At 43.8% G+C, this 12,068-nt stretch overlaps 1 protein-coding gene across 4 annotated transcripts in view; it reads left to right on the top strand.

The window, feature by feature from the left end:
- LOC121536533 (phospholipid-transporting ATPase IH-like) overlaps window positions 1-12,068 on the top strand; it is an 86,462-nt gene that overhangs the window by 60,646 nt on the left and 13,748 nt on the right. For 3 of the 4 annotated variants that reach the window (XM_045206717.1, XM_041843889.2, XM_045206716.1), the window contains exons 18-26: window positions 473-654; window positions 7,877-8,110; window positions 8,251-8,428; window positions 8,599-8,701; window positions 8,888-9,033; window positions 9,259-9,318; window positions 9,399-9,526; window positions 9,999-10,134; window positions 10,698-10,721. In XM_045206717.1, coding sequence (XP_045062652.1) covers window positions 473-654; window positions 7,877-8,110; window positions 8,251-8,428; window positions 8,599-8,701; window positions 8,888-9,033; window positions 9,259-9,318; window positions 9,399-9,526; window positions 9,999-10,134; window positions 10,698-10,721 — 1,191 coding nt within the window. The remainder of the gene's footprint in view (window positions 1-472; window positions 655-7,876; window positions 8,111-8,250; window positions 8,429-8,598; window positions 8,702-8,887; window positions 9,034-9,258; window positions 9,319-9,398; window positions 9,527-9,998; window positions 10,135-10,697; window positions 10,722-12,068) is intronic. The other variant, XM_041843890.2, reaches the window with a different exon arrangement.

Genomic DNA, 12,068 nt, shown 5'->3' with positions numbered 1-12,068 from the left:
GTCGTAATGGCAGAAGCAGGTCTGGATCTCCTGAGGCAGAAGAGTATCCAAAAAAACAGGCAGGTCCGGGGTCACAAAACCAGGGTGAGCCAGAAGCGCGAGCAAACAGGTTCGGGGTGTAAGCTTTGCAGACGATCTGACACCGGAGAGCTGAAAGACAGGGCCTTAAATACTGGGAGAGGTTAGTGGGTAATGCAGCGCAGCTGGCAGAGTAATTAGAGCCGAGCAGAGCAGGGACAGGTGTGAGCTAGTTAGGCTGAGTAGAGAGAGAGTGGTGAGCAGAGTGGAAACAACTAAAGGTGGTAACCCAGTGGAGTGAGAGGGCTCATGACAGTAACAAAATGTGTAAAAAGTCTGCAGTCACACAACGCTGACTCTTATACCTACTATAGTTGTAGCACTGTGGCTACTATGGCCCTAAAAGAGAACCATAATCTCTTTGTCAACTGATTCTCACCTTTACCTCTGTCAGGAGGGCTTGCGGACCCTGTGTGTGGCTTACAGGAGTCTCTCCCTAGTGGAGTACGAGGAGACGTGTCATCAGCTGAGCGACGCCAAGCTGGCCCTGCAGGACAGGGAGCAGCGACTGGCGCAGGCTTATGACCTCATCGAGAGAGACTTCACCCTGCTGGGGGCCACAGCTGTGGAGGACAGGTAGGAGAGAGAGAGAGAGAGAGAGATATATATATATATAGAGAGAGGTGTGTATATATATATATATATATAGAGTGAGAAGTGTATATATATATATATATATATATATATATAGAGAGAGAGATGTATATATATATATATATAGAGAGAGAGAGAGGTGTATATATATATATAGAGAGAGAGAAATATATATATATATAGAGAGAGAGAGATATATATATATATATATAGAGAGAGAGAGGAATATATATATATATAGAGAGAGAGGAATATATATATATAGAGAGAGAGGAGTATATATATATATATATAGAGAGAGAGAGGAATATATATATATATAGAGAGAGAGGAATATATATATAGAGAGAGAGAGAGAGAGATATATAGATATAGAGAGAGAGAGAGAGAGAGAGAGAGAGAGAGAGAGAGAGAGAGAGAGAGAGAGAGAGAGAGAGGGAGAGAGAGAGAGAGAGAGACATATATATATAGAGAGAGAGAGAGATATATATATATAGAGAGAGAGGAATATATATATAGAGAGGGAGAGAGAGAGAGGAATATATATATATATAGAGAGAGAGGAATATATATATATATATATATAGAGAGAGAGAGAGGAATATCCAGAAAAACGCATGTCAAAAATGTTATAAATTGATTTGCATTTTAATGAGGGAAATAAGTATTTGACCCCTCTGCAAAACATGACTTAGTACTTGGTGGCAAAACCCTTGTTGGCAATCACAGAGGTCAGACGTTTCTTGTAGTTGGCCACCAGGTTTGCACACATCTCAGGAGGGATTTTGTCCCACTCCTCTTTGCAGATCTTCTCCAAGTCATTAAGGTTTCGAGGCTGACGTTTGGCAACTCGAACCTTCAGCCCCCTCCACATATTTTCTATGGGATTAAGGTCTGGAGACTGGCTAGGCCACTCCAGGACCTTAATATGCTTCTTCTTGAGTCACTACTTTGTTGCCTTGGCCGTGTGTTTTGGGTCATTGTCATGCTGGAATATCCATCCACGACCCATTTTCAATGCCCTGGCTGAGGGAAGAAGGCTCTCACCCAAGATGTGACTGTACATGGCCCTATCTATTGTCCCTTTGATGCGGTGAAGTTGTCCTGTCCCATTAGCAGAAAAACACCCCCAAAGCATAATGTTTCCACCTCCATGTTTGACGGTGGGGATGGTGTTCTTGGGGTCATAGGAGCCATTCCTCCTCCTCCAAACACGGCAAATTGAGTTGATGCCAAAGAGCTCAATTTTGGTCTCATCTGACCACAACATTTTCACCCAGTTCTCCTCTGAATCATTCAGATGTTCATTGGCAAACTTCAGATGGGCCTGTATATGTGCTTTCTTGAGCAGGGGGACCTTGCGGGCGCTGCAGAATTTAAGTCCTTCACGGCGTAGTGTGTTACCAATTGTTTTCTTGGTGACTATGTTCCCAGCTGCCTTGAGATCATTGACAAGATCCTCCCGTGTAGTTCTGGGCTGATTACTCACCATTCTCATGATCATTGCAACTCCACGAGGTGAGATCTTGCATGGAGCCCCAGGCCGAGGGAGATTGACAGGTCTTTTGTGTTTCTTCCATTTGCGAATAATCGCACCAACTGTTGTTACCTTCTCACCAAGCTGCTTGGCAATGGTCTTGTAGCACATTCCAGCCTTGTGTAGGTCTACAATCTTGTCCCTGACATCCTTGGAGAGCTCTTTGGTCTTGGCCATGGTGGAGAGTTTGGAATCTGATTGATTGATTGCTTCTGTGGACAGGTGTCTTTTATACAGGTAACAAACTGAGATTAGGAGCACTCCCTTTAAGAGTGGGCTCATAATCTCAGCTCGTTACCTGTATAAATACACCTGGGAGCCAGAAATCTTTCTGATTGAGAGGGGGTCAAATACTTATTTCCCTCATTAAAATGCAAATCAATTTATAACATTTTTGACATGCGTTTTTCTGGATTTTTTTGTTGTTGTTCTGTCTCTCACTGTTCAAATAAACCTACCATTACAATTATAGACTGATCATTTCTTTGTCAGTGGGCAAACGTACAAAATCAGCAGGGGATCAAATACTTTTTTCCCTCACTGTATATATATATATATGAGAGAGAGAGAGAGAGAGAGAGAGAGAGAGAGAGAGAGAGAGAGAAGAGAGAGAGAGAGAGAGAGAGAGAGAGAGAGAGAGAGAGAGAGAGAGAGAGAGAGAGAGAGAGAGAGAGAGAGAGAGAGAGAGAGAGAGAGAGAGAGAGAGAGAGAGAGAGAGAGAGAGAGAGAGAGAGAGAGAGAGAGAGAGAGAGAAGAGAGAGAGAGAGAGAGAGAGAGAGAGAGAGAGAGAGAGAGAGAGAGAGAGAGAGAGAGAGAGAAATAAGTATATACAGTGGGGGAAAAAAGTATTTAGTCAGCCACCAATTGTGCAAGTTCTCCCACTTAAAAAGGCCTGTAATTTTCATCATAGGTACACCTCAACTATGACAGACAAAATGAGAAAAAAAAATCCAGAAAATCACATTGTAGGATTTTTTATGAATTTATTTGCAAATTATGGTGGAAAATAAGTATTTGGTCAATAACAAAAGTTTCTCAATACTTTGTTATATACCGTTTGTTGGCAATGACACAGGTCCAACGTTTTCTGTAAGTCTTCACAAGGTTTTCACACACTGTTGCTGGTATTTTGGCCCATTCCTCCATGCAGATCTCCTCTAGAGCAGTGATGTTTTGGGGCTGTCGCTGGGCAACACAGACTTTCAACTCCCTCCAAAGATTTTCTATGGGGTTGAGATCTGGAGACTGGCTAGGCCACTCCAGGACCTTGAAATGCTTCTTACGAAGCCACTCCTTCGTTGCCAGGGCGGTGTGTTTGGGATCATTGTCATGCTGAAAGACCCAGCCACGTTTCATCTTCAATGCCCTTGCTGATGGAAGGAGGTTTTCACTCAAAATCTCACGATACATTGCCCCATTCATTCTTTCCTTTACACCAGGGGTGTTAAATGTCCGGCCCGCGAGATGATTTTTTATTTTTTATATTTATTTTTTATTTTTTGTTGTTGTAAAGTACAAAAATGCGCTGCAATTTTTCAATAAAATAAACTGCTGTTCCAATTGCGTCCACTGGATGGCGCAATAGCAATTGTGTTAAGCAAGCAAACTGTTTATACCGGGGCAGAGCAAGTAGGTCAAGCACGTGCAGCCAATGAGCTACTTTGTTTTGCCCGCGATATTTATTACGGCTTCTACTTTTAACATTATGTGCTTTGGCACCCTCATTGCCCCAATATGTCTCTGTCAAAAAAGAGAAAAGTGGACGCAGAGTGCAGAGTGTTCCAAGAAAAATGGTCATCCTATTTATTCACGGAATTGAATGGGAAAGCTGTATGTTTGGTGTGTTCAGAGCATGTTGCAGTGCTGAAAGAATATAACCTTCGTCGCCACTATGTGAGTCTTCATGCCGACAAATATGACAACTTTCAAGGACAGCGGAGATGAGAGAAGGTGAATGAACTGTTGGCGGGTCTGAAGAAACAGCAGTCTGTGTTTACTCACAGCCGAGACATCAGTGACACTGCAGTGAAAGCTAGCTACCTCATTGCTAATGAAATCGCAGTGGCTTCAAAACCATTTAGTGAGGGTGAATTTGTAAAAACATGCATGATGAAGGCAGCGGAGATTGTGTGCCCTGAAAAGCGGCAGGCTTTTGCAAATATCAGCCTGACAAGAAACACAGTTGCAGACAGGATTTCCGATCTTTCAGTGGATTTGGACAGCCAGTTGAAGCAAAAAGTAAAGTCATTTATTGCGTTTTCGGGTTGCAATTGATGAAAGCACGGACATTACAGATGTTGCACAACTGGCCATTTTCATCCGCGGAGTTGATGACAATTGACCGTCACCGAGGAGTTCGTGGAGTTGGTGCCGATGACAGATACAACGACAGCAGCTGATATTTTTACCGCACTCGCCGGGCGCGCTGGACAGGGTCGGAGTGGACTGGTCCCGCGCTGTCAGCCTGGCTACAGATGGTGCGCCCTCAATGATCGGGAAAAAAAGCAGGCGTTGTGACAAAGTTCAGAGAGAAAGTGCAATCTGCAAATGGAGGACGTGATTTTTTGACTTTTCACTGTATTTTGCACCAGGAGGCTTTGTGTTGCAAGTCATTAAAGATGGATAACGTCATGAAGGTGGTCATCCAAACTGTTAATTTCATCCGATCCAGAAGCCTGAATCACCGTCAGTTTGACAGCCTTCTCAGAGAGAAAGACCACATCTATGGCCTGCCATACCACACTGAGGTAAGATGGTTAAGCCGAGGTGCTGTGCTGAGGCGTTTCTTTGATTTACGAGAAGAAATTGAACAGTTCATGGAAGAAAAGGGCAAACCAGTGTTAGAATTTCATTCCGCAGAATGGATGCAGGACCTTGCATTTATGGTGGATGTTACAGAGCACCTGAATAACTTGAACAAACAGCTGCAAGGGCGCAACAAAGTTGTCACGCAGTATTATGACAGCATACGTTCTTTCAAGTTGAAGCTGTCATTGTGGGAGACGCAACTTGCCGGTGGTGATGCAGCTCACTTCCCCTGTCTGAAAAATGTGTGTGCGACCCAACATGTGGCAGACATGAAGCGGTTCAAAGATAAAATAACGGGACTGTTACGGGAGTTTGAGCAACGCTTTCAGATTTATGTTTATATGTTTTTATGTTGATGTGCTATTGTTTTTAATTGATTTTATTTTATTTGTATATTTAACCTATTCTTGACTCTGTGGTTCTTGCACTTGTTTGGGGAACAGGATTTCATTATTTTTATCTACATTTCTGCCTGAGAAATGACACCCTGATATAGTTCTGTGATCTGTGATATACTTCTGTGAATCACTGAGGCATTGTGTGTTTGTGTGTTCTTTGTCCTCAGAACTTTCAAATAACTTGAGGTGTTTTATGATTAATAGTGATGTTGTGCTTTTGGACACTGTCCTCAGGCTCCAGCTTTATGTTTTTATGTTGATGTGCTATTGTTTTTAATTGATTTGATTTTATTTGTATATTTATCCTATTCTTGACTCTGTGGTTCTTGCACTTGTTTGGGGAACAGGATTTCATTATTTTTTATCTACATTTCTGCCTGAGAAATGACACCCTGATATAGTTCTGTGATCTGTGAAACAGTTCTGTTAATCACTGAGGCATTGTGTGTTTGTGTGTTCTTTGTCCTCAGAACTTTCAAATAACTTGAGGTGTTTTATGATTAATAGTGATGTTGTGCTTTTGGACACTGTCCTCAGGCTCCAGCTTTATGTTTATATGTTTTTATGTTGATGTGCTATTGTTTTTAATTGTTTTTATTTTATTTGTATATTTAACCTATTCTTGACTCTGTGGTTCTTGCACTTGTTTGGGGAACAGGATTTCATTATTTGTATCTACATTTCTGCCTGAGAAATGACACCCTGATATAGTTCTGTGATCTGTGAAACAGTTCTGTTAATCACTGAGGCATTGTGTGTTTGTGTGTTCTTTTTCTTTAGAATTTTCAAATAAACTTGACGTGTTTTATGATTAATAGTGATGTTGTGCTTGTACTATTTTGGACACACTGTCCTCAGGCTCCAGCTTTATGTTGTATGTTGATCGTATTAAAACAAAGAAAACTATCTGAAGTTGTTGTTTTTAAGTTATATATACCATGATTTTTCCAGTCCGGCCCACTTGGGAATAGATTTTCCTCCATGTGGCCCCAGAGCTAAAATGAGTTTGACACCCCTGCTTTACACGGATCAGTCATCCTGGTCCCTTTGCAGAAAAACAGCCCCAAAGCATGATGTTTCCACCCCCATGCTTCACAGTAGGTATGGTGTTCTTTGGATGCAACTCAGCATTCTTTGTCCTCCAAACACGACGAGTTGAGTTTTTACCAAAAAGTTCTATTTTGGTTTCATCGGACAATATGACATTCTCCCAATCCTCTTCTGGATCATCCAAATGCACTCTATCAAACTTCAGACGGGCCTGGACATGTACTGGCTTAAGCAGGGGGACACGTCTGGCACTGCAGGATTTGAGTCCCTGGCGGCGTAGTGTGTTACTGATGGTAGGCTTTGTTACTTTGGTCCCAGCTCTCTGCAGGTCATTCACTAGGTCCCCCCGTGTTGTTCTGGGATTTTTGGGGTGAGAACTTGCGTGGAGCCCCAGATCGAGGGAGATTATCGGTGGTCTTGTATGTCTTCCATTTCCTAATAATTGCTCCCACAGTTGATTTCTTCAAACCAAGCTGCTTACCTATTGCAGATTCAGTCTTCCCAGCCTGGTACAGGTCTACAATTTTGTTTCTGGTGTCCTTTGACAGCTCTTTGGTCATGGCAATAGTGGAGTTTGGAGTGTGACTGTTTGAGGTTGTGGACAGGTGTCTTTTATACTGATAACAAGTTCAAACAGGTGCCATTAATACAGGTAATGAGTGGAGGACAGAGGAGCCTCTTAAAGAAGAAGTTACAGGTCTGTGAGAGCCAGAAATCTTGCTTGTTTTAGGTGACCAATTAGTTATTTTCCACCATAATTTGCAAATAAATTCATTAAAAATCCTACAATGTGATTTTCTGGATTTTTTTCCCATCAATTTGTCTGTCATAGTTGACGTGTACCTATGATGAAAATACAGGCCTCTTCTGAGAACTGCACTTGACTAAATACTTTCCCCCTAAAAAAAAAAAAAGAGAGAGAGAGAGAGAAGAGAGAGAGAGAGAGAGGGGTTTTCGCTGGAAGATGGAAAGAAGAGAGAGAGGAAAATTTTTTTCTATTTGACAGCTTATTTCTAAGCCTTCTGGTGTATGGTACACATTGACCTGGCCATGTATACTGTAGATTAGTCATCAATACTTAGACTGAGTGATTGACCAGTGATTGATCAGTGTGTTAACCCATTGGTTGCTGGCCAAGGAGACGTATTGACTAGAGTAGTTATCATGAACCACAAAGGAAATACTATTAACTCCTCTGCCTTGATTGTTTTTACAATCTTTCATGGTGTAAAATCAATGTACTGTTTTAATCAGGATTTAATCAGGTTAGCTTTACGTAATATTTTTAAATAATCAATATAAAACATATGTTGTTGATCAATACTGTAATCATTGATATCTTGCATACTTTGAAAGGTCCATACACCCTATAGTGATGCCTAATGCTAACAACCTATTGATTGCTGTGCAGGCTCCAGGAGAAGGCAGCAGACACCATCGAGTCTCTCCACAAGGCTGGGATGAAGGTGTGGGTCCTGACGGGGGACAAGATGGAGACGGCGGCTGCTACGTGTTATGCTAGCAAGCTATTCCGCCGCTCCACTCAAATATTGGAGCTGACCAAGAAACGAACTAAGGAACAGAGTCTACATGACGTTCTGTTTGACCTGAGCAGAACCGTACTTAGACAACGCTCCCTGTCAGGGTATGCTACACACACACAACCCAATGTATTTGTGTTCCTATGTTTCACGTGCACGTGTGTGTGCGCGCACACAGCATGTATATGTACAGTATGCGTGTATATCTGTGTGTTAACATCTGTATCTGTGTGTTTTTCCCCAGGCTGTCTGTAGACTGTCACGACTATGGTCTGATCATCGACGGGGCCACCCTGTCTGAGGTGCTGAAGCCCAGTCCAGAGAGCTCTGGCTCGGGGAACTACAGAGAGATCTTCCTGGAGATCTGTAGGAACTGCAGCGCCGTTCTCTGCTGCCGCATGGCGCCCCTACAGAAAGCACAGGTGGGTGTGATGTCACTTCCTGTCTCACATGGGAATCCAGGGAGAGATTATGTGTAGGTAGGTAGGTAGGTAGGTAGGTGTGTGTAGGTAGGTAGGTAGGTAGGTAGGTAATCAATCAATCAATCAATCAATCAGTGTTTAATGAGTGGTGGTATGACTTGTCTGTCTAGATTGTGAAGCTAATCAAGGCGTCTAAGGAGCACCCCATCACTCTGGCCATCGGAGACGGAGCCAACGACGTCAGCATGATCCTCGAGGCACACGTGGGCATAGGTAAACTCATCTCTACACTGATTGGCAAGCCCATGTGTTTGTACTCTGATTGGTGGGAACCATCAGCTAGCACTCATCTCTCTTCTTTGATTGGTAGGAGGCTTTGGCTCCAAGGAATCTCATTGGTGTATGTTTGTTTTCTATCAATTAATCCATCAATCAACCAATCCCTCCCTCTCTCCTAAGGCATCATGGGTAAGGAGGGTCGCCAGGCAGCGAGGAACAGCGACTACGCCATCCCAAAGTTCAAACACCTGAAGAAGATGCTGCTGGTTCACGGCCACTTCTACTACATCCGCATCGCTGAGCTGGTGCAGTACTTCTTCTATAAGGTGGGCTTTACTACTGACACTGGCCATTTACTGGGATCACATTTCAATTCTTTAGTATTGAATTACACAACTTGGGGCTCAACACCACCTCTGTCTGGTAGCTGGCCCAGAACAGCACAAATCTCCAGGCGCTACACTGCAAGTAGCTGAGTCATTATAGAATGAGGAACAACATTTAGTCCTCACTTTCTCACTTTGCTTCTCCTCCTTTCTCTCTCTCTCCAGAATGTGTGCTTCATCTTCCCTCAGTTCCTATATCAGTTCTTCTGTGGATTCTCTCAGCAGGTTGGTGCTCAAAATCATGGTTGCCTGTTTGGTCGTGTAGTCTGTGTATTTCTGACTGGGTTCTGTGTGTCCCCGTGCAGCCCCTGTACGACACGGCCTACCTGACGCTGTACAACATCAGCTTCACCTCCCTGCCCATCCTCCTCTACAGCCTAATAGAGAAACACGTCAGCATAGAGACGCTGAAGAGAGACCCCACTCTGTACAGGTCAGAGGAACATCCCACCAAAATGGACACTTTTTTGAAAGACAATGTAATTCCTACACAGAGAAAAAAACGTGTTTTTGTTTTGTTTAACATTTTTCCTTCACTCTCACTTGCCACCATCTCTCTCTCTCTCTCTCTCCCCTCTCTCTCTCGTTCTCTCTCTCGCTCTCTCTCTCCCCTCTCTCTCTCTTCCCCCCTCTCTCTCTCCCCCCTCTCTCTCTCTCCCTTCTCTCTCTCACTCTCTCTCTCCTCTCTCTCTCTCCCTCCTCTCTCTCTCTCTCCCCTCTATCTCTCTCTCCTCTCTCTCTCTCCCACTCTCTATCTCCCCCCTCTCTCTCCCCTCTCTCTCGCTCTCCCTCCTCTCTCTTTATCCCACTCTCTATCTCCCCCCTTCTCTCTCCCCTCTCTCTCTCTCTCTTTCCCTACTACTCTCTCTCACTCTCTCTACCCCTCCTCTCTCTCCCTCTCCCAGGGACGTAGCTAAGAACTCTCTCCTGCGCTGGCCCGTGTTCCTGTACTGGACGTGCCTGGGCTTATTTGACGCCTGTATCTTCTTTTTTGGTGCCTACTTCCTGTTCGACAACACCACCTTCACTAGCAATGGACAGGTGAGCCCCGGCAACCGCCTCCACGGCAACCGGGGCAGAGCTCCGTTGTCAAGGACCAGTTGACAAGTTGCCCCTAACTACAGATCTAGGATCAGATGACCCAACCCCAAGTCATAAGCATTGACCATTAGTTGGATTAAACAATACCCCGTTTGGCTCTGGTCAGAAGTGGTGAACTATGTAGGTAAAAGGGTGCCATTTGAGAGTCACCATAGTGATGGTTTATAGAACATCCATCCATCTCCATGTGATTGTCACATAACACAAGAGTAAGACAATGTGGTCAGGTTATGGTTATCTATGGGTAGGTTATGGTCAGGTTGTGGTTCAGTTGTGTTCAGGGTCTCAGTGGTCCTCTTTAGCTTGACAACCGTCAGGATTCCATTCATATGGACAACGCTATAGCATCTTTCTCTGTACTGTTGATTTATGTCATATTAACTGTTGTCTTTGGTCCTGTTTTTTCTCTTTAAGTTGAAACATCATGTCTGATTATTTTATCTCTTCTTCCTCCTCTCTGCTTCTTCTTCTCTCTTCATTTTTATTTTCTTCCTGTTCCTCAGCTTATGACCACCAACACACAGATGGTAAGCCTGTCTCTCCCTCTCTCCCTCTCTCTCTCCCTCTCTCCCTCTCTCCCTCTCTCCCTCTCTCCTCTCTCCCTCTCTTCCTCTCTCCCTCTCTTCCTCTCTCCCTCTCTCCCTTTCTTCCTCTCTCCCGCTCTTCCTCTCTCCCTCTCTCCCGCTCTTCCTCTCTCCCTCTCTTCCTCTCCCTCTCTTCCTCTCTTCCTCTCTCACTCTCTTCCTCTCTCACTCTCTCCCTCTCTCTCTTCCTCTCTTCCTCTCTCCCTCTCTTCCTCTCTCCCTCTCTCTCTCTCTCCCTCTCTTCCTCTCTTCCTCTCTCCCTCTCTCCCTATCTCACTCTCCCACTCTTCCTCTCTCCCTCTCTCCCTGTCTCTCTGTCGATCATGTGCTTTTAACTTCGGTTAGTTTTTAGTTTAGCTTTGAGTTTGACCGTTTCATCCCTAAACATCGATCCATCCATCCCCACTCCGCCGTGTAGTTAGGTTCCACATCTAGGGCCTCTCTACCCAGCCCAACACCTGACCTCACCAGCTCCACTCTACTAATATAGATACACTAGTCTCTCCCCCACATTATCCTTATGTGTTGTCCTGGTAGTAGACTTAAAATAACCTGTGTGTGTGTGTGTGTGTGTGTGTGTGTGTGTGTGTGTGTGTGTGTGTGTGTGTGTGTGTGTGTGTGTGTGTGTGTGTGTGTGTGTGTGTGTGTGTGTGTGTGTGTGTGTGTGTGTGTGTGTGTGTGTGTGTGTGTGTGTGTGTGTGTGTGTGTGTGTGTGTGTGTGCAGTAGTAGTACATAGACAATGCATTTTGTCAAGAAAGTGGTCTCTGCTGTTTTAGTAATATGGATTCATTCTAGCTGCACTGTCTTGGAGGGTGAGCTCTCACCCTAACTATGTATGTTTCTTCTGGGGCCACCCATATGTAAAATGTATGCACGTATGACTGTAAGTGACTGTAAGTCTCTTTGGATAAAACGTCTGCTAAGCAGCATATATTATTATTATATTATGTTCACGTTATCTAGTATTTGTAGAGAGATGTATTTCTGGTATAGAGAGATGTATTTCTAGTATAGAGATATGTATTTATAGTATAGAGATATGTATTTATAGTATAGAGAGATGTATTTATAGTATAGAGAGATGTATTTCTTGTATAGAGAGATGTATTTATAGTATAGAGAGATGTATTTATAGTATAGAGAGATGTATTTATAGTATAGAGAGATGTATTTCTAGTTGACATGCTCCTGTGTTGATTAAGCCAGGGTGTGAATTGAGAGAGAGCTGATGTTGGAGGAGGAGGGGGTTAGTCAGGGATGAGAACATGGGGGTTCCAACACCCCTCCAC

Source organism: Coregonus clupeaformis, chromosome 23, assembly GCF_020615455.1.
Source record: "Coregonus clupeaformis isolate EN_2021a chromosome 23, ASM2061545v1, whole genome shotgun sequence".
Lineage (NCBI taxonomy): Eukaryota > Metazoa > Chordata > Actinopteri > Salmoniformes > Salmonidae > Coregonus > Coregonus clupeaformis.
This window is presented reverse-complemented; position numbering and strand designations above follow the sequence as displayed.